Source organism: Oncorhynchus mykiss, chromosome 15, assembly GCF_057628025.1.
Source record: "Oncorhynchus mykiss isolate SJ-2025 chromosome 15, ASM5762802v1, whole genome shotgun sequence".
In the NCBI taxonomy this organism is placed as follows: Eukaryota; Metazoa; Chordata; class Actinopteri; order Salmoniformes; family Salmonidae; genus Oncorhynchus; species Oncorhynchus mykiss.
In genome coordinates this window covers 24915975-24942691 of record NC_143036.1, presented here as the reverse complement: position 1 = coordinate 24942691, position 26717 = coordinate 24915975, and the positions used below count along the sequence as shown (strand labels likewise).

Sequence of the window (26717 nt, the reverse complement as noted above, 5' to 3'; positions counted from 1 at the left end):
TGGGGATTGTAGCTAGTGGGGTGTTCTAGCTAAGTCTATGGCTGTCTGGAGTGGTTCTCAATCAGAGGCAGGTGTTTATTGTTGTCTCTGATTGAGAACCATATTTAGGCAGCCATATTCTTTGTTTGTCGTGGGCGATTGTCCTTAGTGTCGTTATTCCTGTCTATGCGTTAGTTTTCACTAGTATAGGCTGTTTCGGTTTTCGTTACGTTTATTGTTTTGTAGTGTTTGTATTTAGATTCGTGTTTCGTTTGTTGAATAAACATGGATCGCAATCTACACGCTGCATTTTGGTCCGACTCTCCTTCTCACCAAGAAAACCGTTACAGTATGACAATCTGTACATCATCTATGTGGCACTATCTAAATAAGTGTGACCTATTTTGTAAAAATGTTACTGTCAAAAAAGGCGAGATTTCTAACTCTAAATATAACACCTACTGCTAATAGCCATGTATTCATCTAAGAGTAAATGAAAAAAAAGAAAAGAGTAAAAAAAGTGCACTCGCGATGGCCAATGTGCAATTTCGCGAGCTACGTATTTCAAGTCATACAAAGGTATCTTGATTGTTAAACAGTGTGCTTTGACCTCAATTATGATCAGTGAGAAATACACAGTATACTTACCGAAAGCTTAGACCCTACTCTCTTTAATATGGACAACTAGTTGTTGTTTTTTTACAGCAGCCCGCCCCAACGAAACAGGCAGGCACTGGCAGGACAAATACTTTTATTACAGGAATCATGAGGATAATGTACTTTATTGTTTAACAAATTAATGGTTTTATCTGCCCCAAAATTTGGACATTTTGATTGAGGTGACCGGGTAGAATGTGCAGTTCGCACCAGTGCGACCAATACATTTTTTTTACTTGCAAAGCCGAGTCAAAGGGTCGCTTCATGTGTGGTTGCAGTATGGAGCCTTGTGTTACATGTTACTGCTTACAACGTGACAAGAATAGATCATGACATATTGACATGATTTGTTATGTCTGAATATTATTTTTTTTAATCATTTTTTTTACTTATGACTGGGGTAACCAAATGTTATTTTACAACTGGTCAAAATAAGTCCCCAAAAATAGTCTTACATCCAAGTTCTCAAGCTACAGTTGAACTTACATCCTTGCTCTATCTTAACTCCTCTCCTGTAAGGGCTAAACAAAACACCAGTGCATTGTAAGCCGATACCACCATCAAGTGATTCTGAGGAGACTTTGATGAAGTCATGCCCCGTCTCACCTGACATGGACCTCTAGGTGCCCATGCTGAAGCCTGTTTTGAACCTGCCGTCTCTAGTCTTATTTATTGATTCATCTATTGGACTTCCAAACACCTCCATAGGAAGGACCATTAAACTGATTGTCAGAGCGTGATAACTTTAACATACTCTGCAATATAGTGTTACTTATTCTGGATGAATAATAGATTGTTGAATAAGTTGAACCCAGCCGTGAGTGACTACAGACCGCTCTTGCTGATTAACACTGATATCAAGGACTGATACTCAAACATGTAGACGCATCTCAGAGCAGTAAGTATATCGAAATGATAATTTGATTTCAGGTCTGGCCATTAAACGCATGCCTTCGATGGTTATGAGAATTATTTGAAATGGACTGCACAGTAGGTCTCAGTCTTTGGCCTTTTGAAGATGCAAACTAAAGTTTATTGTCAATGCATGCAAAACAGAGTGTTTGTGTAGTTGGAGCATGTCTTATTTGCAAGCCATTGGGAGTGACTACATGTGAACACGGTGTGTCTCTGGGTAGAACCAGGCTTCTTCCCTCTCTAAGGTCAGTGAATCTTTATGTTGTATTAACTTTTTACGTAAGTGATGGCACTTGTCAACAGGCTTGTTTCTGTAAGTCTCTCTGGAGCTAAAGGTAATTGATACAATAATAGATCTATAAGTATATTGTGAAGTGGGTCAATCTCCTTTCTCTGTGTGAATACAAAATGACAGTAGCAATGGTTGAAAATGTAATGTATTTATGGAAATACATATCTGAGGTGTATTATTAACAACCAAACGTTAGATCCAAAAATGCTAGCAGGCAATAGTTCATATGGATTTAACAATATACTGTACTTACTGTGAATATTGTGCTAGATTCAGTGAAGGCTTATCAACAGGAGAGCAATAAATTATACTGTTACATTTGGTTTACACTTTAAATATTAAAGCACATGCTTCCCTATGAATGACCAATAATGTAAATACAGACTGTAATGGCCAAGACCAGTTGACTTGGATATACCCAAATGAGAAAGTTTATCTTCCGATGCCAAGGTTAACCCGAAACTTTAACCAACTCATCAGACACAGATTAACCAGGTCTCATTACCCCTTGTGGTGATCAGATAGGATCTCCTGTTTCTCTTAAGGGCCTCAACCGGCCAAACTTGTGTCTTATTGAAACACTAATCAGGTTGACCCGTGCATCACGTTTGTAGCCGTTTGTTTTGTATTTTGGGTCTTGTCCAATTGTAATTGGTGCAGAAAGTTAGATGGAATCTCAGAAGAGGTACTGAGAGGTACTTCTCTTCTTTATTGTTTATCTTCTCTGCTCTTTGCAGCTAATCCTTCTACCTGAACACTTCATCAATTTCTGTCTGAGTGAGCAGGCACACACACACACACACACATCTCCTCCTAGGGTTAAGTCCCCACGGCATGTGTTAGTATTGAGGTGAGCCAGCCAATTGTTAGATCTCGCCCATGTCTTCTGTGTTACAATATGTCATCACATCTAGAGTTGTAATATATTATTCACCATTTCTGTGGGTTACTTAGGTCCTGTACATTACACTAACAAGCAGCTCTATTATAGCAGAGTTGAATGCCTGTATAGAAGCCTAATTGCGCTGCATAGGTAATTGCTGATAAATGTCTCCGTAGAATGATGTATGTAGTCAGGTTTAGTCACAAACCTCGAACTTTGTTTGAACTGATTTGTTCATGTTCATTTTTTACACAAACATTTAAACAACCAACATTTTCAGACTGCAAAACCAATGTGCCAAGTGCAAAAAAATACCATAAATCTCATTAGAGTCTGGCATTGTGATTTATATTTCAACTTTTCTTCAGTAATGTGCACGATAAAGCTGTGACTATTTCCGCATCGCTGTTTACTAAACTTTTATTTCAAAACTCGCTTCCTCTATATTGCATATTGTTGAAGACAAGTTACAAAATTAACTCACACTGCGAGATTTCAATGAGGTTTAGAGTATTTTTAGCACTTTGCACAATTATTTTGCGCTTAGAAAATGTTGCCCTTAATGTGTGCAATTGGCATGCTGACTGCAGAAATGTGCACCAGAGCTGTTGCCAGAGAATTTAATATGAATTTCTCTACTATAAACCGCCTCTAACGTTGTTTTAGATAATTTAGCAGTACGTGCAACCGACCTCACAACTGCAGACCAAGTGTAACCACACCCGCCCAGGACCTCTACATTCAGCTTCTTCACCTGTAGGATCGTCTGAGACCAGCCCCCTGGACATCCGATGAAACTGAGGAGTATTTCTGTCTATAGGAAAGGCCTTTGTGGGGGGAAAAACAAATTCTGATTGGCTGGTCCTGGCTCCCCAGTGGGTGGGCCTGGCTCCCCAGTGGGTGGGCCTATGCCCTCCTATGCCCTCCTAATAAATTTATTTAAATTGACTTGATTTCCTTATATGAATTGTAACTCAGTAAAATCGTTGTTGTTGCATGCTGCATTTATATTTTTGTTCAGTACATATAAACTCAGCAAAAAAAGAAACATACCTTTTCAGGACCCTGTCTTTCAAAGATAATTAGCAAAAATTCAAATAACTTCACAGATCTTCATTGTAAAGGGTTTAAACACCGTTTCCCATGCTTGTTCAATGAACCATAAACAATTAATGAACAGGCACCTGTGGAACGGTCGTTAAGACACTAACAGCTTACAAACGGTAGGCAATTAAGGTCACAGTTATGAAAACTTAGGATACTCAAGAGGCCTTTCTACTGACTCTGAAAAACACCAAAAGAAAGATGCCCAGGTTACCCTGCTCAACTGCGTGAACGTGCCTTAGGCATGCTGCAAGGAGGCATGAGGACTGCAGATGTGGCCATGGAAATAAATTGCAATGTCCGTACTGTGAGACGCCTAAGACAGCACTACAGGGAGACAGGACGGACAGCTGATCATACTCGTAGTAGCAGACCATGTTTAACAACACCTGCACAGGATCGGTACATCCAAACATCACACCTGCGGGACAGGTACAGGATGGCAACAACAACTACCTGAGTTACACCAGGAACGCACAATCCCTCCATCAGTGCTCAGACTGTTCGCAATAGGCTGAGAGAGGCTGGACTGAGGGCTTGTAGGCCTGTTGTAAGGCAGGCAAGACATCACCGGCAACAACTTCGCCTATGGCCACAAACACACCGTTGCTGAACCAGACAGGACTGAGAAAAAGTGCTCTTCACTGACGAGTCGCGGTTTTGTCTCACCAGGGGTGATGGTCGGATTTGCGTTTATCGTAGAAGGAATGAGCGTTACACCGAGGCCTGTACTCTGGAGCGGGATCAATTTGGAGGTGGAGGGTCCGTCATGGTCTTGGGTGGTGTGTCACATCATCATCGGACTGAGCTTGTTGTCATTGCAGGCAATCTCAATGCTGCGCGTTACAGGGAAGACATCCTCCTCCCTCATGTGGTACCCTTCCTGCAGGCTCATCCTGACCTGACCCTCCAGCATGACAATGCCACCAGCCATACTGCTCGTTCTGTGCGTGATTTCCTGCAAGACAGGAATGTCAGTGTTCTGCCATGGCCAGCGAAGAGCCCTGATCTCAATCCCATTGAGCACGTCTGGGACCTGTTCGATCGGAGGGTGAGAGCTAGGGCCATTCCCCCAAAAATGTCTGGGAACTTGCAGGTGCCTTGGTGGAAGAGTGGGGTGACATCTCACAGCAAGATCTGGCAAATCTGGTACAGTCCATGAGGAGGAGATGCACTGCAGTAGTTAATGCAGCTGGTGGGCACACCAGATACTGACTGTTACTTTTGATTTTGACCCCCCCCCCCTTTGTTCAGGGACGCATTATTCCATTTCTGTTAGTCACATGTCTGTGGAACTTGTTCAGTTTATGTCTCAGTTGTTGAATCTTGTTACGTTCATAAAAATATTTACACATGTTAAGTTTGCTGAAAATGAATGCAGTTGACAGTGAGAGGATGGTTCTATTTTTGCTGAGCTTACATATTCACCTACTCATTCCAGGGTTTTTCTTTATTTTTACGATTTTCTACACTGTATAATAATAGTGAAGACATCACAACTATGAAATAACACATATGTAGTAACCAAAAAGTGTTAAACACATCCAAATATATTTTATCTTTAAGATTCTTCAAAGTTGCCACGCCTTGACTTGACAACAGCTTTGCACACTCTTGGTATTCTCTCAACCAGCTTCACCTGGAATGCTTTTTGAAGGAGTTTTGAAGGAGTTCTCACATATGCTGATTACAGTACTTGTTGGCTGTTTTTCCTTCACTCTGCGATCAAACTCATCCCAAATACCCTCAATTGGGTTGAGGTTGGGTGATTGTGGAGGCCAGGTCATCTGATGCAGCACTCCATCACTCTCCTTATTGGTCAAATAGCCTTTACACAGCCTGGAGGTGTGTTGGGTTATTGTCCTGTTGAAAAATAAATGATAATCCCATTAAGCGCAAACGAGATGGGATGGCGTATCGCTGCAGAATGCTGTGGTAGCCACCCTGGTTAAGTCTGCCTTGAATTCTAAATTAATCGCCGACAGTCTCACCAGCAAAGCACCCCCACACCATCACACCTCCTCCTCCATGCTTCACGGTGGGAACCACACATGCAAAGATCATCCGTTCACCTACTCTGCGTCTCACAAAGACAAGGCGATTGGAACCAAAAATCTCAAATTTGGACTCATCAATCAATCAATCAAATTTATTTTATATAGCCCTTCGTACATCAGCTGATATCTCAAAGTGCTGTACAGAAACCCAGCCTAAAACCCCAAACAGCAAGCAATGCAGGTGAAGAAGCACGGTGGCTAGGAAAAACTCCCTAGAAAGGCCAAAACCTAGGAAGAAACCTAGAGAGGAACCAGGCTATGTGGGGTGGCCAGTCCTCTTCTGGCTGTGCCGGGTGGAGATTATAACAAAACATGGTCAAGATGTTCAAATGTTCATAAATGACCAGCATGGTCGAATAATAATAAGGCAGAATAGTTGAAACTGGAGCAGCAGCACAGTCAGGTGGACTGGGGACAGCAAGGAGTCATCATGTCAGGTATTCCTGGGGCATGGCCCTAGGACTCATCAGACCAAAGGACCGATTTTGACCAGTCTAATGTCCATTGCTCGTGTTTCTTGTCCCAATCAAGTCTCTTCTTTCTATTGATGTCATTTAGTTGTGGTTTCTTTGCAGCAATTGGACCACGAATGCCTGATTCACACAGTCTCCTCTGAACAGTTGATGTTGAGATGAGTCTGTTATTTGAACACTGTGAAGCATTTATTTGGGCTGCAATCTGAGGTGCAGTTAATTAACTCTAATGAACTTATCCTCTGCAGCAGAGGTAACTCTGGGTCTTCCTTTACTGGGGTGATCCTCATGAGAGCCAGTTTCATCATAGCGCTTGATGGTTTTTGCTACTGCGCTTGAAGAAACTTTCAAAGTTCTTGAAAATTTCCACATTGACTGACCTTCAAGTCTTAAAGTAATGATGGACTGTCATTTCTCTTTGCTCATTTGAGCTGTTCTTGCCATATTATGGACTTGGTCTTTTACCAAATATGGCTGTCTTCTGTATATCCCCCCTACCTAGTCACAACACAACTGATTGGCTCAAATGCATTAAGAAGGAAAGGCAAAGTGTGGCTACTTTAAAGTATTTCAAATATAAAATATATTTTGATTTGTTAAAAAAAGGTTACTACATGATTCCATATGTGTTACTTCTTAGTCTTCATTATTATTCTATAATGTAGAAATTTGTAAAAATAGGTAAGTTAAAAAACCCTGGAATGAGTAGGTGTGTACCAACATTTGACTGGTACTGTATATGTTATCCTAACAAAACACTGTACATGGATAACAGGGATTAAATACAATAGAGTTAATACAATGCTCAGTACTAAATTATGTACACGACCACCAAGAAGAGAAAGGGATGGCACTGTGTCTTTAGCAAGCACCATATTGTAAGGTTGCACTAATCAGCTTTGCTTTGTGTATGAATGAGCATCTATATGGGGAAAGGCTCATGTTGCAACTGGCTAATTCCTCTTAATCCTGACATATCTCCTACTACTTAGAGATTGTTTCCAATGGAAGGAGCGAGGGGATTGCTAGCGAGATTAGCGCTGGTTAGCTCCTCCTCTGCTGTTTACACTCATAGTTGCTTTCCCTCTCTCACTCCCTCGAAGCTAACCGAATTCACCGAAAATGGATTAATCCTCCTCCAAAATATGTCCCCAGGCACAATGACAAAACGATGTAAGTTTTTTTTTCTGTTGTTGGTTTTGGTGTTGTTGTGGATTAGATAGACAAAGTTGTGTGAGTGTGACCAGGGGATAACCTTGGCCTGACTGAAATTTGGCCTCATGGAGGTGTACTGTGTGTGGTTGTCAGGTATTAGTGGAGCTGTAACTTACTGGAAGATAATAGGGCAAAATGGCCTTCCCCCATCCCAGAAAACAAACGATAGTAACCAAATAAAAAGATCCAATCAACACTCAAAGAGCCAAAGTGCATATAACATTTTTATTTTTTTCTAAACCACATTTTATATGCACTTACATGTAGACATGGCTCTTTGAATGTTGGTTGGATCTTTTTCTTTGGTTACTATCGTTTGTTTTCTTGGGATGGTGGAGGGTTATCTTGCTCCTATTATCTTCCTCTGATTGTAGGTCAGAGATGGAAGACCTGCAGGTAAAATGATTAGTCCTCTGCTCTAGAGATTGGGACTGATATCACTGCTGACTGACTCTTGTTCTGGATGCCGTTGGAAATGGGAACATACACCCCTGCTGTGTGAATCTATAGAATGTGTGTCAGAATTACAAACCATGTTAAGGAAACTCACAGTGGGATTTTTATTTATTTTTATTTTACCTTTATTTAACTAGGCAAGTCAGTTAAGAACACATTCTTATTTTCAATGACGGCCTATGAACAGTGGGTTAACTGCCTGCTTGTTACGTTATAGCCTTATTATACAATTGGGTGTGAATACTTATGTAAATGTGATATTTTTTAAATATTTTTTTATACATTTGTAAGAAATTCTAAAAACCTGGCTTTGCTTTGTCATTATGGGGTATTGTGAGTAGATTGGTGTTGGGAAAAAACTATTTAATCAATTTTGGCATAAGGCTGTAATGTAACAAAATGTGGAAGAAGTCAATCGGTCTGAATTCGTAAAATGTTTGTTGTTGTTAGTCTTTTAGAGCTTTCCTAGTATGTCTAGTTTCCTTTTCAGATACCCAAACTATAGTACACCCATCCATTCACTAACACAGTATTATACAATTTGTTGAACGTTGCTGGCCTGCAGCTATCATCAAAGTGCACCGTCAAAGAACAGAGTTCTTCCAGGTGGAATGATACACTCACCTTTTGGTCTTTCACCTTACACCAAGACAGTAGGCTTATTTACGCCTTCCTGTTCTATCCCATTGTTGTCTCTGATGTTTAAGGGATCATCCATTAGGTTTTGTTTTGGAAGCCTTTGATTGTGTAATGGACCCAGAGAAACATCCCCCTGAGTTCTTGGCCCACGCTAACAGGGCAGTCATTCGTTCAGTACTGGTGTGTCTGGTGTACTCAATGTCTAAAGTGTTAGGACTCATTCCCACTCACACACGAACAGTGACAAAGTACTTAAGTAAAAATACTTTAAAGTACTACTTAAGTTGTTTTTTGGGGTATCTGTACTTTACTATTTAACTTTTACTTTACTACATTCCTAAATAAAATAATGTACTTTTTACTCCATACATTTTCCCGGACACCCAAAATTACTTTTTTGACAGGAAAATAGTCCAATCGATACAGGGACGTAATCCCCCATCCCTCTTTCCAACAAAGAAAAAACCTGCTCCTGCAAGTGAATTGGACGGCCAAATAAAACCCGCCCCCAGCGCCTCCTTAATATAACTTTTCATGGCTGAGTCTCTGGACCTGAGAGAGAATACAGCCCTCCTCTCGGAGGAGTGGTGCTGAGCAGGAGGTCAATGGCACAATCGTATGACCTGTGAGGAGGCAGCCGGCTGGCCCTTCGTTTGCTGAAGACCTGATTCAGAACCCCATAATCCCGAAGGTATGTGGTAAAGTTCAGGCTTGTCATCCCCAGCTGGGGGAACAGGAGAATCGAAAGCCTCCAGACGAGCAGGGCCAGAAAGATGTGGAAAGCGTTGCTGGCAGGTGGACTGGCATGAAGGATTCCATCCCAGAACTCTTTCCGAGGGCCAGTCAATTTGAAGATTATGGATAGAAATCCACGGATGTCCAAGAACCAGGGGTAGCTCAGGCAAGTCCACCAAATTTCACTGGATAAAATCCACATGATAATCCAGAACTCGTAGCTGAATAGGCATGGGGAGTTGCTTCACCTTCCCAGACCCTACGGGCACCCCATCCAGAGCAGTGACCGACAGCGGAATGTCCAGCTTAGTGAGGGGCACCCGGCAGCCCCAGATTCTATGAAAGCAGGAATGTCCAACTGCCCATTGTCCCACCGCAGGAAGCATCTGACTCGCCAGTATTCTCTCATCTACTGACGAGTCCTCCCGTTTCCCATCAGCTCGGGACAGGAGGCACGGAAATGTCCAGACTGTCCACAGTAAAGGCAACGTTGCTCGTTAATCCTGCGTCTTCTCTCCAGACCGGAAAGTCTGGTGCATCCCAATTGTATTGGCACCTCTGAAAGAGAACCAGAGCCGAATTGAGAACTCTGACGGGGTATAGGACAAGCAGACGCAGCATAAGGCAGTGGAACAAATTAAGAATTGACTCCCTCAGCGGAACCCGAAACACTTGAATCCACTCAGAACCCCTCCGTCCTCTTACAACAACGTTCCCGAAGCCGGTTGTCAATCTGTGTGGCCAGAATGATAAGCTCATACAGAGTGTCAGGGTTGTACCGGGAAGCCAGTTGAGAACCTCGCTGAGTCTGTTCCGAAAGGCTGGGTGAAGTGCCTCTGTATACCGCTCTCAGCGGCGTGTGTCCGAAAGTCAATAGCGTAATCAGCTACGCTCTGGCTGCCCTGCCAAAGCGCAATGAATCTTTGAGCAGCATTCATGCCACTGATGGGGTGATCAAAAACCCAAATAATCTCCTGGGTGAAGCTATACCAATTAAAACAAACGTCCGATTGCTGCTCCCATATGGCCATGGCCCAGGCCAGAGCCCGTCCTGAGAGCAAGGAGATGACGTATGCCACTCTGGAACGCTCGGTGGGAAACGTTGATGCCTGCAGCTCGAAGGCCAGCGAGCATTGGAGTAGGAACCCACGACACCTCCCAGGATGCACCTCATAGTGCTCTGGTGCCGGGAGATGAGGCTCCCAAATGGATGAAGACGCTGAGCTGGTAGGGAGTGGAGGATTAGGAACAGCCACAGGTGCAGCAGCCGTTTGTCCTGTCTGCAGAACGAACACAAGAGTTCTTAAATCATCCGACAATGTCTGCAGCCGCGCCTCCTGGCAGCCAATCACAGCTTCATGGTGGGTGAGAGCCGACCGTAAATGGTGGAGTTCGGAATGTTCCTCGCACGACTGAGAAATCTCTGCTGGGTCCATTGTTGACTTAGGTCTACTGTCACAATAATGCTTGAACGAACTCGAACCCAGGTGCAGAGAAACACAGCAAGCAGAGGTAAGGGTAAATCCAGATCTTTTGCTTAGTGTCTTAACATAAACAAGTCAACCGCACAAGAGCACACTAATAAAACATGAGACCTAAGCAAATATCCAGACCAACTGAGGAACCTAAATAAACAAGGCAACCAGGTGAACAGAGAAGGTAATTAAACACAGGTGAATCCAATAAGTAATAATCAGGGTAACCTGGAAACTAGAAAACAAGGTAAGGGTGCCCTCCAGCAGTAACCTAAGGAATCAACAATCAAATAAAACAGAAGCTGTGACACCTCTCCCCTGAATTCTGCAAAATACAAAAAGTATAAGAACACATTTACTCATCTACTTTGGATATCCCAAGAAAATATATTTTACAAACAAATTCCAAGTATCCTTAAATAATATAACGTCAACTTGGAAAATCATCAGCTATTGAATAAGGAAAAGGCATCAACAAGTATTCAATCTCAATCTATTGTTGGAAATAAGACATATAGTGATCCTGATATTATTTAATGTGAATTCAATACACTTTTTTGTGAATATGGGTTCCTCTCTGTCAAAGAAAATGTAGAAAACTGATGGAAATCTCTTAGATTACATTAAGGGACATTTCCCATCTGTAGTTCAGTTTGATCTCTCTCAACCACCTTCATGAGGTAGTCACATGAAATGTATTTCAATTAACAAGGTGTGCCTTGTTTAAAGTTAATTTGTGGAATTTCTTTCCTTCTTAATGCATTTGAGCCAATCAGTTGTGTTGTGACAAGGTAGGGTTGGTATACAGAAGATAGCCCTATTTGGTAAATTAATTTTGTTATTTTTAAAACATTTTGTTTAAAGTTTATTTAACTAGGTAAGTCAGTTAAGAACAAATTCTTACTTAGAATGGCAGCCTAACCCAGAAGACACTGGACCAATTGTGCTACCCCCCCTATGGGACGGCCAGTTCTGATACAGCCTAGATGTAAAAAGAACAAGTCCATATTATGGCAACAACCGTTCAAATAAGCAAAGAGAAACCACAGTCCATCATTACTTTAAGATATGAAGAAAATTTCAAGAACTTTGAATATTTTTTCAAGTGCAGTCACAAAAACCATCAAGCTCTATGATGAAACTGGCCCTGATGAGGACCGCCACAGGAACGGAAGACCCAGAGTTACCTCTGCTGCAGAGGATAAGTTCATTTGAGTTACCATCCTCAGAAATCGGCAATTACCTGCACCTCAGATTGCAGCCCAAATAAATGCTTCACAGAGTTCAAATAACAGACTCATCTCAACATTAACTGTTCAGAGGAGACTGTGTGAATCAGGCCTTCATGGTCCAATTGCTGCAAAGAAACCACAACTAAATGACATCAATAGAAAGAAGAGACTTGATTGGGACAAGAAACACGAGCAATGGACATTAGACTGGTCAAAATCTGTCCTTTGGTCCAATTGCTGCAAAGAACGGAAGATCTCAGCATGTGTGGTTCCCACCGCGAAGCATGGAGGAGGAGGTGTGATGGTGTTGGGGTTCTTTGCTGGTGACACTGTATGTGATTCATTTAGAATTCAAGGCACACTTAACCAGCGTGGCTACCACAGCATTCTGCAGCGATACGCCATCCCATCCCGCTTATGCTTAGTGGAACCATCATTTGTTTTTCAACTGGACAATGACCCAAAACACACCTTCAAGTGTATGAAATATAAAATATATTTGGATTTGTTTAACACTTTTTTGTTTCCGTATGTGTTATTTCATAGTTTTGATGTATTCAGTATTATTCTGCAATGTAGAAAATAGTACAAATAAAGAAAAACCCATACATAAGTAATGTGTTTCCAAACTTTTGACTGGTACTGTATATCTTCATCAAATCTATGCAAACTGGTCTTGTTCCTAAAGATTTGAAAATTGACAAAGTTATCCCCCTCTATTAATCTGGGGATCCAATATATTTTACAAAAGATCGACCAATATCTGTACTGCCATGTTTTTCTAAAATCCTACAGAAATTGGTGTATAAGACAATATTGAAACATGTAAATCAACATTGTATTCTATACTCGCACCAATATGGTTTTCGTGGATAAAATCTTTACAGCCTTTAACAACAATGAATATGCTCTTGGCATCTTTTTAGATTTATCCAAAGCTTTTCACACAGTTGATCATGAAATATTATTTTCTAAATTGCATTATTACAGTTTTCATGATTATACATTTAAAAAATATATATATATTTATTTCACCTTTATTTAACCAGGTAAGCTAGTTGAGAACAAGTTCTCATTTACAACTGCGACCTGGCCAAGATAAAGCAAAGCAGTGTGACACAAACAACAACACAGAGTTACACATGGAATAAACAAGCGTACAGTCAATAACACAATAGAAAATTAAGTCTATACACAGTGTGTGCAAATGGCGTGAGGAGATAAATAGGCCATAGTAGCGAAGTAATTACAATTTAGCAGATTAACACTGGAGTGATAAATGAGCAGATGATGATGTGCAAGTAGAGATACTGGTGTGCAAAAGAGCAGAAAAGTAAATAAAAACAATATGGGGATGAGGGCTATTTACAGATGGACTATGTACAGCTGCAGCGATCGGTTAGCTGCTCAGATAGCGGGTGATATAATGTAGCAATATGTATGATAGAGAACAATTTGTTTATGCAAACGGCTGTGCATCTACCAGGACCAAGATATCCTGTGGTTTGCCACAGGGTTCAATAATTGGACCTTCTTTATTCCTAATCTATGTCAATGACTTTGCTGGTGTGTCTTCTATCGTACTTCCTATTCTCTTTGCTGATGATACACACAATAATTTTGATTCACATATTAATGAAGCCAACTCAGGTATTGGCACATTTTCTGAATGGTTCCAGATAAACAAATAATCTCTAAATGTAAAAAACTAAATACAACTTTATTTTATTCACTAGTAAGCATAAGAAATATAGTTAAAAAATGAAAATAAAAAAGAGCCAGAATCTCAATTGGTAGGAATGAAATGGAACAGGTCACATCCACTAGATTCCTCAGAGTTCAAATTGATGAAAAGTTATCCTGGAAAGATCATATTAAATTTGTTTATAGCAAAGTGATGAAATCTGTTGATATCATCAGAAAGATTAGTGGTTTGGTTCATCAGGCTTGCTTCCTAACTCTATACTATAGCTTAATTAACTGTAATATTGTCTGGGCCAGTACATATGCCTCCTACCTACACAAATTACTCGTCATACAAATTACATTTAATTACCTGGCTCCATCTGCACCTTTGTTTAAGGAACTCAATATCTTGTCTATTTACAACATTAATGTACGCCAGTTATGCACTTTCATCTACAAATACTCATACCTCCCAGATAGTTTACCTAACCCTTCAATGGATTCTTCCATGGTCATTCTGAAATCGATCTATATAACACAAGACACTGCGAAAACCTTCATCCTCCCCACTGCCGCACCTCACATAGTCAATTCTGCATCAGATACAGAGGTACCATACTCTGGAATTCTTATCTTCACATTGCCAAAACCTCATCATCCCTCAATAACCTAAAGCAAAGACTGGGGGTCAGCCTGAAACTACATAATAATCCCCTCCATATAGCCTAACTCTCTCACACACACACACACACACACACACACACACACGCACACACACGTTTTTTCTTGTATACTGAGTATATCATGTACAATTATAATTAATATGCTTTGATTAACTGATTGAAAAAACACCTCACTTGCACAATGTTTTTACCCAAATCCCAAATTTTCCCCAAATCTATTCTGTCTTTCGCGTCTTTTCTTTGGTGCAAATGAATAAAACCTAAAACATTGGCTCTGTTTCAACCCAATTAGATCCACTCCAGTGTTCAATGTGCAAGACCTATGCACGCTGTGCATCTGAGGTAATCAAGTATCCTTGAGTAATGTTCTCAGGACATTGTGAACAACCCTTACAATTACAATCATCTCTGGAATTCCAACAAGGGTAAACACTGCGGTAACAAATCTAATGAGAGATAAAGCTACAGATCCTTTACAATAACTTTTCTTTACATGAACCCAATATTTGAGAAGGCCCAGGACTACACTATTGTTTTGACTATCAAAAATAGACCATGGACTTATAAAGACACAAATAACAAGCCTGGCTAACAAGGTTTCCCATCCATCCATCAATTCATCCATCCATCCATCCATCCATCCAGTACCTTCTTCGTCATTTGAACTGGCATGTGGGGAGGGGTTAAGGAAGATACAAGACACACAAATGGAAGCATGCAACCATGGTAACCACAATTGGAAGGAGATATGTAGAACGAACTGCCAAGACTGGAGACATAGTGCTTATATGCAAAGATGTGAATCATTTGATTTGATGTGCCAAGATTGGTAGCCCTTTTGATTATTTCATTCACGGAATGAAAAGTTGGGTCTTTAACAAGAACTGTTCATTCACAATGGCCATGTTATTCCTTTACCCCTCTCTTTCCCAGGAGATCTCTCATGAAGATGTTTCCACAATCAGGGAAATCGATTATCTTCGACACATTTCCTGATCCGACAGATACCTGGGAGATCATCGAGACCATCGGGAAAGGGACTTATGGCAAAGTCTATAAAGTACTCAACAAGATCGATGGCAGCAAAGCGGCTGTCAAGATACTGGACCCCATCCATGTGAGTAATGTTTCCTTACTTTCTGAGGTTCTGAAGTATGTGTGTCTGCATGTCGAGGTGCATGCTTTTGAAATGAGCATGTTGGGGTTTGGTTTTTAAGTAGGCCAATAATAGGAATGTCCTTTCATGCCATGCAGGTGTTGTTGTTATTATGCATTAGTGTGACTGGCTGGCAGTAGCCTTCGGTATGTTTATGATCCTGGGGAGCCATAGTGAGGACACATCACATTACCTGTAGCCCCAGAACTGTCATGTGGGGAGTTTCAGGGAGCTTCAGGTCCTGGGCTGCCATCCATGATGAATAGAAACTACACATTGGTCAGGCACGTGGTTTTCGGACAAGTTTCACATGGATTTTCCCGTTTATTTTTCACATATTAGAAAAATGTCACGTGAGGAAAATAAATTGCACATTCTCAGACAAAGATTTTTCACATATATTTTTCACGACTTCACTTTCCAACATTTCACATGTGCTATTCTAAGTTTCACATGTGTGCTTTTGGAACCGGTGGGATTGGAGTCCATGTCTCCCACAGGAGAAGCCAATGTCTTGACTGTTTGATCAAGAGGGAAAAGGAGTTGTTAGTGAGGCAGGCCAAAACTATCATACACGGGAGGATTAAATTGCAGGGAACCCAGCGCTCCAAATAGACGTGTGTCACACGTCAAAAAAACAAACAATATCTCACAATGACGGGGTGCAAAGAACTTAACTAAATAGTGTGTGATAATGACATACAGGTGTGTGAACAGGTTATCAGAATTCAAGTGATTGGGATCTGGAGAGTGAGCTGCGTTCAAGAGATCTACGTGTTTGAGAGTGTGAGCTGGAAAGTGGGCTGGAAAGTAAGCTGCGTTCAGGGGATCTATGTGTTTGAGCGTGTGAGTTGGAAACAGACGTTACAGTATATTCATTATAAATTTCTCTCAATCTCCGAATATTGACTCTTCAATAAAAAATAGGGCTGTCAAATGATACATTTTTTTAAAAATGAGTTAATCGTAGGATTTGCTGTGATTAATCACGATTAATAGCAATTTCAGATTTTTTTCGAATTGAGCTGTCATTTAAGCTTTTTTACATAAAGAATATTAACGTCTTGATATTGTCCAAGGTAACAGTTAGCAAAATCAGGTAAATGTAAGATTTAGCAAAGCTATCATCAAGGCAAAGGGCGGCTACTTTGATGAATCTCAAATATAATATAAATATAATATAAATATACCCCATGGAGCACTACAATAAAAATGGAGTGGATGACTCAGGAAAAATAAATCATTCTTTTTTTACGCACTTGAACTATTATACACAGGTAGGAAACATTGCTACTGCAACAGGTTAACACCACCTTTTCACATATGAGGAGATTAACATTATTTCACCCCCACATGTGAACTTGCAATTCCACATGTGAAAGTGATATTTTCACATGAATAGTTTTCTTCATGTGAAATGGCAAATGTGATTTTCACATGATTGTTTTTCACATGTGAACATGCAATTGCCTTTAAACAGCTTGGAAAATTCCAGAAAACTTTGTCATGGCTTTAGAAGCTTCTGAAAGGCTTATTGACATCATTTGAACCAATTGGAGGTGTACCTGTGGATATATTTCAAGTCATACAGTGCCTTGCGAAAGTATTCGGCCCCCTTGAACTATTCGGCCCCCTTGAACTGGGACGAAGACAAATCTCCGTCCCAGTCTTAGGTCTTTTGCAGACTCCATCAGGTTTTCTTCCAGAATGGTCCTGTATTTGGCTCCATCCATCTTCCCATCAATTTTAACCATCTTCCCTGTCCCTGCTGAAGAAAAGCAGGCCCAAACCATGATGCTGCCACCACCATGTTTGACAGTGGGGATGGTATGTTCAGGGTGATGAGCTGTGTTGCTTTTACGCCAAACATAACGTTTTGCATTGTTGCCAAAAAGTTCAATTTTGGTTTCATCTGACCAGAGCACCTTCTTCCACATGTTTGGTGTGTCTCCCAGGTGGCTTGTGGCAAACTTTAAACAACACTTTTTATGGATATCTTTAAGAAATGGCTTTCTTCTTGCCACTCTTCCATAAAGGCCAGATTTGTGCAATATACGACTGATTGTTGTCCTATGGACAGATTCTCCCACCTCAGCTGTAGATCGCTGCAGTTCATCCAGAGTGATCATGGGCCTCTTGGCTGCATCACTGATCAGTCTTCTCCTTGTATGAGCTGAAAGTTTAGAGGGACGGCCAGGTCTTGGTAGATTTGCAGTGGTCTGATACTCCTTCCATTTCAATATTATCGCTTGCACAGTGCTCCTTGGGATGTTTAAAGTTTGGGAAATCTTTTTGTATCCAAATCCGGCTTTAAACTTCTTCACAACAGTATCTCGGACCTGCCTGGTGTGTTCCTTGTTCTTCATGATGCTCTCTGCGCTTTTAACGGACCTCTGAGACTATCACGGTGCAAGTGCATTTATACGGAGACTTGATTACACACAGGTGGATTGTATTTATCATCATTAGTCATTTAGGTCAACATTGGATCATTCAGAGATCCTCACTGAACTTCTGGAGAGAGTTTGCTGCACTGAAAGTAAAGGGGCTGAATAATTTTGCACGCCCAATTTTTCAGTTTTTGATTTGTTAAAAAAGTTTGAAATATCCAATAAATGTCGCTCCACTTCATGATTGTGTCCCACTTGTTGTTGATTCTTCACAAAAAAATACAGTTTTATATCTTTATGTTTGAAGCCTGAAATGTGGCAAAAGGTCGCAAAGTTCAAGGGGGCCGAATACTTTCGCAAGGCACTGTACCTTCAAACTCAGTGCCTCTTTGCTTGACATCATGGGAAAATCAAAAGAAATCAGCCTAAAATGATTGTAGACCTCCACAAGTCTGGTTCATCCTTGGGAGCAATTTCCAAACGCCTGAAGGTACCACGATCATCTGTACAAACAATAGTACGCAAGTATAAACACCATGGGACCACAAAGCCGTCATACCGCTCAGGAAGGAGATGCATTCTGTTTCCTAGAGATGAACGTACTGTGGTGCGAAAAGTGCAAATCAATCCCAAAACAACAGCAAAGGACCTTGTGAAGATGCTGGAGGAAACAGGTACAAAAGTATCTACAGTTGAAGTCAGACGTTTACATACACCTAAGCCAAATACATTTAAACTCAGTTTTTCACAATTCCTGATATTTAATCCTAGCAAAAATTCCCTGTCTTAGGTCAGTTAGGATCACCACGTTATTTTAGGAATGTGAAATGTCAGAATAATAGTAGAGCGAATGATTTCTTTCAGCTTTTATTTCTTTCATCACATTCCCAGTGGGTCAGAAGTTTACAGACACTCAATTACTATTTTGTGGCATTGCCTTTAAATTGTTTAACGTCGGTCAAACATTTTGGGGAGCATTCCACAAGCTTCCCACAATAAGTTGGGTGAATTTTGGCCCATTCCTCCTGACAGAGCTGGTGTAACTGAGTCAGGTTTGTAGGCCTCCTTGCTCGCACACGCTTTTTCAGTTCTGCCCACATATTTTCTATGGGATTGAAGTAAAACGAGTCCTATATCGACATAACCTGAATGGCCGCTCAGCAAGGAAGAAGCCACTGCTCTAAAACCGCCATAAAATAGCCAGACTACGGTTTGCAACTGCACATGGGGACAAAGATCGTACTTTTTGGAGAAATGTCCTCTGTTCTGATGAAACAAAAACAGAACTGTTTCGCCATAATGACCATCATTATCTTTGGAGGAAAAAGGGGGAGGCTTGCAAGCCTGTTGTGGTGGTGCTTTGCTGCAGGAGGGACTGGTGCACTTCACAAAATAGATGGCACCATGAGGCAGGAAAATGATGTGGATATATAAACTGCAATTCACGTGACGTGAAAACATGTTATTTTCGTCACACGAGAAAAGGTGGTGTTAACACGTGAACTGTACATTTAATACATGTGAACATATGGTGTCGTGAAAACAGCCATTTCAAATGTGAAAATCCGATTTTCACATGTTAAACTGCAAATTGAAAGTCTATCTTACTGGCTTCTGTTCTCTTCTGAGGCTCTGTCTTCTGTTTGGTCACACTTTGTCACGTTATCAAATCTTTTCTCTCTTTCTTTATTTCATCTTCTCTATGTCTCTCTCGCTCTCAGTCTTCTGTCTCCACAACACTTCCCCAACCTCCTCATTAGAATTATTCTTTCTCTTTCTTTCTCTTAATCAATTTATACATTTTAATCTATCTCCATCTATCTCTCTCTGTATAGCTTAATATCAAGCCTCCCCTTCTTTTGTTAACAACACAAAGCATCGACTGTAGATTTACCTGGGTTGTGCTTTCAAGGCCCTACAATTACACGAAAGAGGGAAATGTTTCATTGTTCATTCATGAAACGTATATTTAATTACTGATCTAGAGACAATACACGTTTGAAATGTACATGGTTGCTATGGTTATAAAACCCAGCTAACATTTTCTTCCTCTCACTCAGTTTTGAGAAGTTAAATCTGGTGAGATGCTGGAGAAATAGGACACAAAACGGCACATTGTTATGCTGAAAGACAATTTGAAAATGATCAACTACAGTAGCTACTTGACTGTAAAATGTTTTTATTATTGGCCATGTAGTTCAGTAAGCAGTAGAAGTGTTTACAATTCCTAACAACGGTTTCTTTCAAAAGCAGATACTCAACACTATACGTGGACAAGGTTTAAGTAGATTATACAACTCTTGTTCTGTTCGTTTCCTTTTCCAGGTACAATGAATGGCAATATCAAGTGAAAGCGAAATGAACAGTTGTTTTTATCCATTAAACTCTCACATCATCTTAATCACTGTCTCATTAGTCTGTAGAGAGTTTGTTACTGTTTTTCATTAATGAAGAATAATTATCTATAGACCGTTCTCTGAGAGGAGCATCCTTTTAATCAATCGGTTGATAGGTTCCAGCAGAGAACACAAGCACAAATCACTCATTAAAGATGATCAGATTCGTAAGCATTGAGATGACATTTTAGTAACCACAGCTGTTGGTTCCGTTATGACTGTTTAATTCCTCTTTGTGATGCGAGCATGTACTGTGATTTGGCATATGATTGAATACATAACATGACCAAAAACAATGTATCATACGATTTGGCTGCAGAACACCAAATTGTTACAGATCGGTCATTGAGGATTCATGGTAAGTCTTCTGTCATTTTACGTGGTTGACCCCATGTTGGTTATTGTTTTCCAGGATATCGATGAGGAGATTGAAGCAGAATACAATATCCTCAAGGCTCTCTCTGACCACTCCAATGTGGTTAAATTCTTTGGGATGTACTACCAGAAGGATGTCAAAAACGGGGACCAGTTGTGGCTAGTTCTTGAGGTAATGTTTTTTTGCTGTACATCAATGTGACTAACTATTTACATTTTAGTCAATTATAAGACACTCTTATCCAGAGTGACTTACAGAAGCAATTAGGGTTAAGTGCCTTGGTCAATGATAGATTTGTTCAACTAGTCGGCTCTATACAAGGTAGACAGCACAGTGGTGAAGAGCCGAGGCGGGGGAAGGTATTATGTAACAGTATAAGATCCAGCAGGAGGTCTGGACATACAGCTTTCCCATAGAAGGCCATATAGGCTCTCGTGTCATTGGCTCAACCTGTGTCGTGCTGAGAGAAGCAGAGGGGGGATTTGCATTTCCTGGGCCGTCTCCACGAATCAGTGTGGACAGCTGATTTTGCTCTTGTCTGGCTGAGTGCAGTATATTCTGGGTGTCATGGGGTTGTTTCACGACTGCAAATATAAATGCATTACACTTTTTTATACCACCTTGCAATCGCCAACATACAGTTGAAGTCGGAAGTTTACATACACTTAGGTTATAATTTTTTCAACCACTCCACAAATTTCTTGTTAACAAACTATAGTTTTGGCAAGCCGGTTAGGACATCTACTTTATGCATGACACAAGTAATTTTTCCAACAATTGTTTACAGACAGATTATTTCACTTTTAATTCACTGTATCACAATTCCAGTGGGTCAGAAGTTTACAAATACTAAGTTGACTGTGCCTTTAAACAGCTTGGAAAATTCCAGAAAACTATGTCATGGCTTTAGAAGCTTCTGATAGGCTTATTGACATAATTTGAGCCAATTGGAGGTGTACCTGTGGATATATTTCAAGTCATACCTTCAAACTCAGTGCCTCTTTGCTTGACATCATGGGAAAATCAAAAGAAATCAGCCTAAAATTATTGTAGACCTCCACAAGTCTGGTTCATCCTTGGGAGCAATTTCCAAACGTCTGAAGGTACCACATTCATCTGTACAAACAATAGTACGCAAGTATTAACACCATGGGACCACGCAGCCATCATACCACTCAGGAAGGAGACACGTACTTCGGTGTGAAAAGTGCAAATCAATCCCAGAACAACAGCAAAGGACCTTGTGAAGATGCTGGAGGAAACAGGTACAAAAGTATATACAGTTGAAGTCGGACGTTTACATACACCTAAGCCAAATACATTTAAACTCAGTTTTTCACAATTCCTGACATTTGATCCTAGCAAAAATTCCCTGTCTTAGGTCAGTTGGGATCAACACTTTATTTTAAGAATGTGAAATGTCAGAATAATAGTAGAGAGAATGATTTATTTCAGCTTTTATTTCTTTCATCACATTCCCAGTGGGTCAGAAGTTTACATACACTCAATTAGTATTTGGTAGCATTGCCTTTAAATTGTTTAACTTGGGTCAAACGTTTCAGGTAGCCTTCTACGAGCTTCCCACAATAAGTTGGGTGAATTTTGGCCCATTCCTCCTGACAGAGCTGGTGTAACTGAGTCAGGTTTGTAGGCCTCCTTGCTCGCACACCCTTTTTCAGTTCTGCCCACACATTTTCTGCCCACACGTTGATTCAAAGGTGTGGATGGAAAACCAGAAAACATAACTGCTCTGAAGGACCTGAGTTGGGGATACCTTCCCTGGAGGCCCCATCATGGGAAGCTTATGTTCAGTATTGGTGTGGGTAAGACTCAACCTCAGGTAAAGGATTTAGCTGAGCAATGTGCCTCAGGATTATAGCAGGTATCCCCAGGTGACCCTTTCATACAACGCACATAAACATGAACATTTAAATAGCAACATGTATAAATACTGTTCAAACTGAAGCATGTATTGTTACAGTTTATAGTAGTGAGTTTTTAGGGCAATACAAAGGCACAATGTCCGCAGTCCAGTAAGCTTGTCAGTGTTACTAACTATTCTACTGTAAGTACAGTGTAATGCCTCGATTAGAAAGGATTTCCTCATTTCAACATGTCAAGTCAAGCGCACTATTTGACTGGCTCAAGAGGAAGAATAACCGCAGTGAAGGCTGAGACTTTTTGCCAGGCTGCATTTTTATTCACCCAATGAAAAACAACCTCATCCTTCTGAACGTACTGAGTGTGAATTTCATGACTCAATTATGAAAACGGTGGTATTTGAGAGAGAAATTCAAGGGGACCTGGTTGATGTTATGATTGTGAGAGGCAATGTGGCCCGTAGCTCTGCATCCTTTATGTTGTATTTCCCCCAGAATGCCAAGCTCCAGACAAACGTGTTACCGAGGTCAGCCTGCGTCTGAGGAAAGTGTTAGCGATGCGCCACTAGCTGAGCTTTGTGCTGTCTGAAATTTGACCCTCTAATTTGAGTTCCTGGTGTGAAGATCGAGAGAAACTATTTCAAATATAATATGAATGGCTGGTAATAATGGTTAGCTGACCCAAGAGGCTCTGGTGAGAAAGCTCATAGTGCCAAAAGTCACACATGCTGTCTGTGTTGGATGTTCAGATTGTGTGTTTGTTTGTGTCAAAACACATAATATATTTGTATGTAGGGCTAGATGTAGGATATTTTCTGTATGTTACCGAACAGTGTTTGCCAGTGTACGTGTGTGCGTTTTTGAGTTGTGTGATTGTGAATGTAAATGTGCACCTGCGTGCATATGTGCGTGCGTGTGCAGGCGATTGTGAGTGCACGTGTATCCCCGGCATTTGTTTGTGAGCCCCTATCGAAGCATGTAGGACAAGCGGCCTCTCTGCTGTGCCTCAGGGAAGGTTATTTGTTGGCCTGCTTCTTAACTGATGTTGTCCTCCGTGGCGCTGTGTTCTGTGTGATGCTTCAGCCTGTTTCCATTACCCTAGCCTCTTTTACAAGTCTGTAATCCAAGGTAAAGTAGCCAAGCTTGAACAAAGCTCACACATTTCTGTTATCCAAGTTCAGAGTGGCTTGAACATTATCATCTATCCCCTCTCGGTGTAATGCTAGCCCAGTAGATCGTTTTCACATCGCCAGCTTATGTTTCTGCCTGGCTGTCCTCAGTTTCCTTCTTGGTGGAAGGGTCGTTTAATCACCTGTCTGACTTTAGATGTCAGGCTCCTCTCTGAATGAAAGTCGGATTTCAAACCCATAATGTGACCAGCAGGAGGACAGAGGTTTTCTGTTAGCATAATTAGCATAAGCATACTCTGAATACAATGTTACCACACCATTCAGACTTCCAAAGCATACCAATCAAGGGCCGCAGTCTTAGTTAGAGTAAATCCTATTCTGTCACAAGGCAGGTGTTGATATGTACCAATTGTGCCTTTGTTTTAAGTCCTCGCTAGGGCTCCCTGAGGTATTTCAGTGGAGCACAATTACCGCGGGTTAGAAAAGCAAAGCCAGTGTTTGGGCGAGTTCAGTCAGCTTTGCAACTTTGTTTACTCTCTATCCCCACTGTGTTTTGCATATCTGTATGCAAACTCTTTCCTCAGGCAAAAACCTCAAGCCAACAGCCCAAATCTGAGGGACTAATCCACGGGGCTGAAATCACTGCCAGTCACGTTACTACACGTCTGTGCGTGCGTGTGTGTGTCTGTGCGTGTGTGCGTGCGTGTGTCTGTGCGTGCGTGTGTGTGTGTGTGTGTGTGTGTGTGTGTGTGCGTGTGCGTGTGTGTGTGTGTGTGTGTGTGTGTGTGTGTGCGTGCGTGTATGAGAGTGTGTGCATGTGTGTGTATTTATACAAAGGGAGAGGGGAAAATACAAAGGGGCGAAGATGGGTGATAGAGGATGCAATCACCATGGTTACAGTCCTTCCTTCTGAACTGTAATTTTCCGTGGTTCATTGTGGATCAGAGGATCCCCTCTCCTCATGCCACGCTGCTCATTATGACGACGATCTGCACAAATTGCATCCTTCACTTTGTTGCTTCCTCATTGGGCCTCATTGGGCTCTGCTCTTGCGCTTATAACTCAGTCTCTCTAGTGGACTCCTTTATGATAGATAGCGGATGTGGGGAGATGAGGGATCTTTCATCTTTTGCTCCCAATCTGGGTCCATTGAAGGTTTGAGACCTCAACCCTATCAAAACTTCAAAGATACCAATAAAGGGACCAATTTGATTCTCTAATTGGGAATATTGTCGACCTAAATTGTATACCTTGATATTTTTGGTTCTCATGGTTGAATGGTAAACCCAAGGAGCTGTGCTATTTTGGGGCGGCAAGTAGCCAAGCGTTGGGCCAGTAACCGAAAGGTTGCTAGATCGAATCCTCAAGGTTAAAATTTGTCGTTCTGCCCCTAACAAGACAGTTAACCCACTGTTCCTAGGCCGTCATTGTAAATAAGAATTTGTTCTTGCCTAGTTAAATAAAAGAAAATGTAATTCTCAAGATCGTATTTCACATGACTTTTTAAATTTACTTGGTACTTTATGATGAAAAAGCCACGAACTAACATAATTAGGAGTTTAGTTAGGAGTAACTTTAATTAAACTTTAATGTCCTCCTATCTTTGAAATCAAATCAAATCAAATTTTATTTGTCACGTGCGCAGAGTACAACAGGTTCACCTTACAGTGAAATGCTTACTTACAGGCTCTAACCAAAAGTGCAATTTAAAAAAAAAATATTAGGTGAACAATAGGTAAGTAAAGAAATAAAAACAACAGTAAAAAGACAGTTAAAAAATAACAGTGGAGTGGCTATATACAGTAGCGAGGCTATAACAGTAGCGAGGCTATATACAGTAGCGAGGCTACATACAGGCACCGGTTAGTCGGGCTGATTGAGGTAGGATGTACATGTAGATATGGTTCGACTGACTATGCATATATGATGAACAGAGAGAAGCAGTAGCGTAAAAGAGGGGCTGGCGGGTGGTGGGTGGCGGGAAACAATGCAGATAGTCCGGTTAGCCAATGTGCGGGGGCACTGGTTGGTCGAGCCAATTGAGGTAGTATGTACATGAATGTATAGTTAAAGTGACTATGCATATAAGATAAACAGAGATTAGCAGCAGCGTAAAAGAAGGGTTGGGGGGGCACACAATGCAAATAGTCCAGGTAGCCATTTGATTACCTGTTCAGGAGTCTTATGGCTTGGGGGTAAAAGCTGTTGAGAAGCCTTTTGGTCCTAGACTTGGCACTCCGGTACCGCTTGCCATGCAGTAGCAGAGAGAATAGTCTATGACTAGGGTGGCTGGCGTCTTTGACAATTTGTAGGGCCTTCCTCTGACACCGCCTGCTGTAGAGGTCCTGGATGGCAGGCAGCTTAGCCCCAGTGATGTACTGGGTCGTACGCACTACCCTCTGTAGTGCCTTGCGGTCGGAGGCCGAGCAATTGCCGTACCAGGCAGTGATGCGACCAGTGCTCTCGATGTTCCAGCTGTAGAACCTTTTGAGGATCTGAGGACCCATGCCAAATATTTTTAGTTTCCCGAGGGGGAATAGGCTTTCTCGTGCCCTTGTGCCCGACTGTCTTGGTGTGTTAGTACCATTCCAGTTTGTTGGTGAAGTGGACACCAAGGTACTTGCAGCTCTCAACCTGCTCCACTACAGCCCCATCGATGATAAGGGGGGGGGGCGTGCTCCTTTCCTGTAGTCCACAATCATCTCCTTAGTCTTGGTTACGTTGAGGGATAGGTTGTTATTCTGGCACCACCCGGCCAGGTCTCTGACCTCCTCCCTATAGACTGTCTCGTAGTTGTCGGTGCTCAGGCCTACCACTGTTGCGTCGTCTGCAAACTTAATGATGGTGTTGGAGTTGTGGCTGGCCATGCAGCCGTGGGTGAACAGGGAGTACAGGAGGGCACTGAGCA

General features: G+C 41.4%; 1 protein-coding gene across 2 annotated transcripts in view; it reads left to right on the top strand.

Moving 5' to 3' along the window:
• The first annotated feature begins 7407 nt into the window (after nt 1-7407).
• myo3a (myosin IIIA) overlaps nt 7408-26717 on the top strand; it is a 75756-nt gene continuing 56446 nt past the window's right edge. For both annotated transcript variants that reach the window (XM_090199676.1, XM_090199675.1), the window contains exons 1-3: nt 7408-7533; nt 15415-15598; nt 20836-20970. In XM_090199676.1, coding sequence (XP_090055802.1) covers nt 7532-7533; nt 15415-15598; nt 20836-20970 — 321 coding nt within the window. In that variant the 5' untranslated portion in view covers nt 7408-7531. The remainder of the gene's footprint in view (nt 7534-15414; nt 15599-20835; nt 20971-26717) is intronic.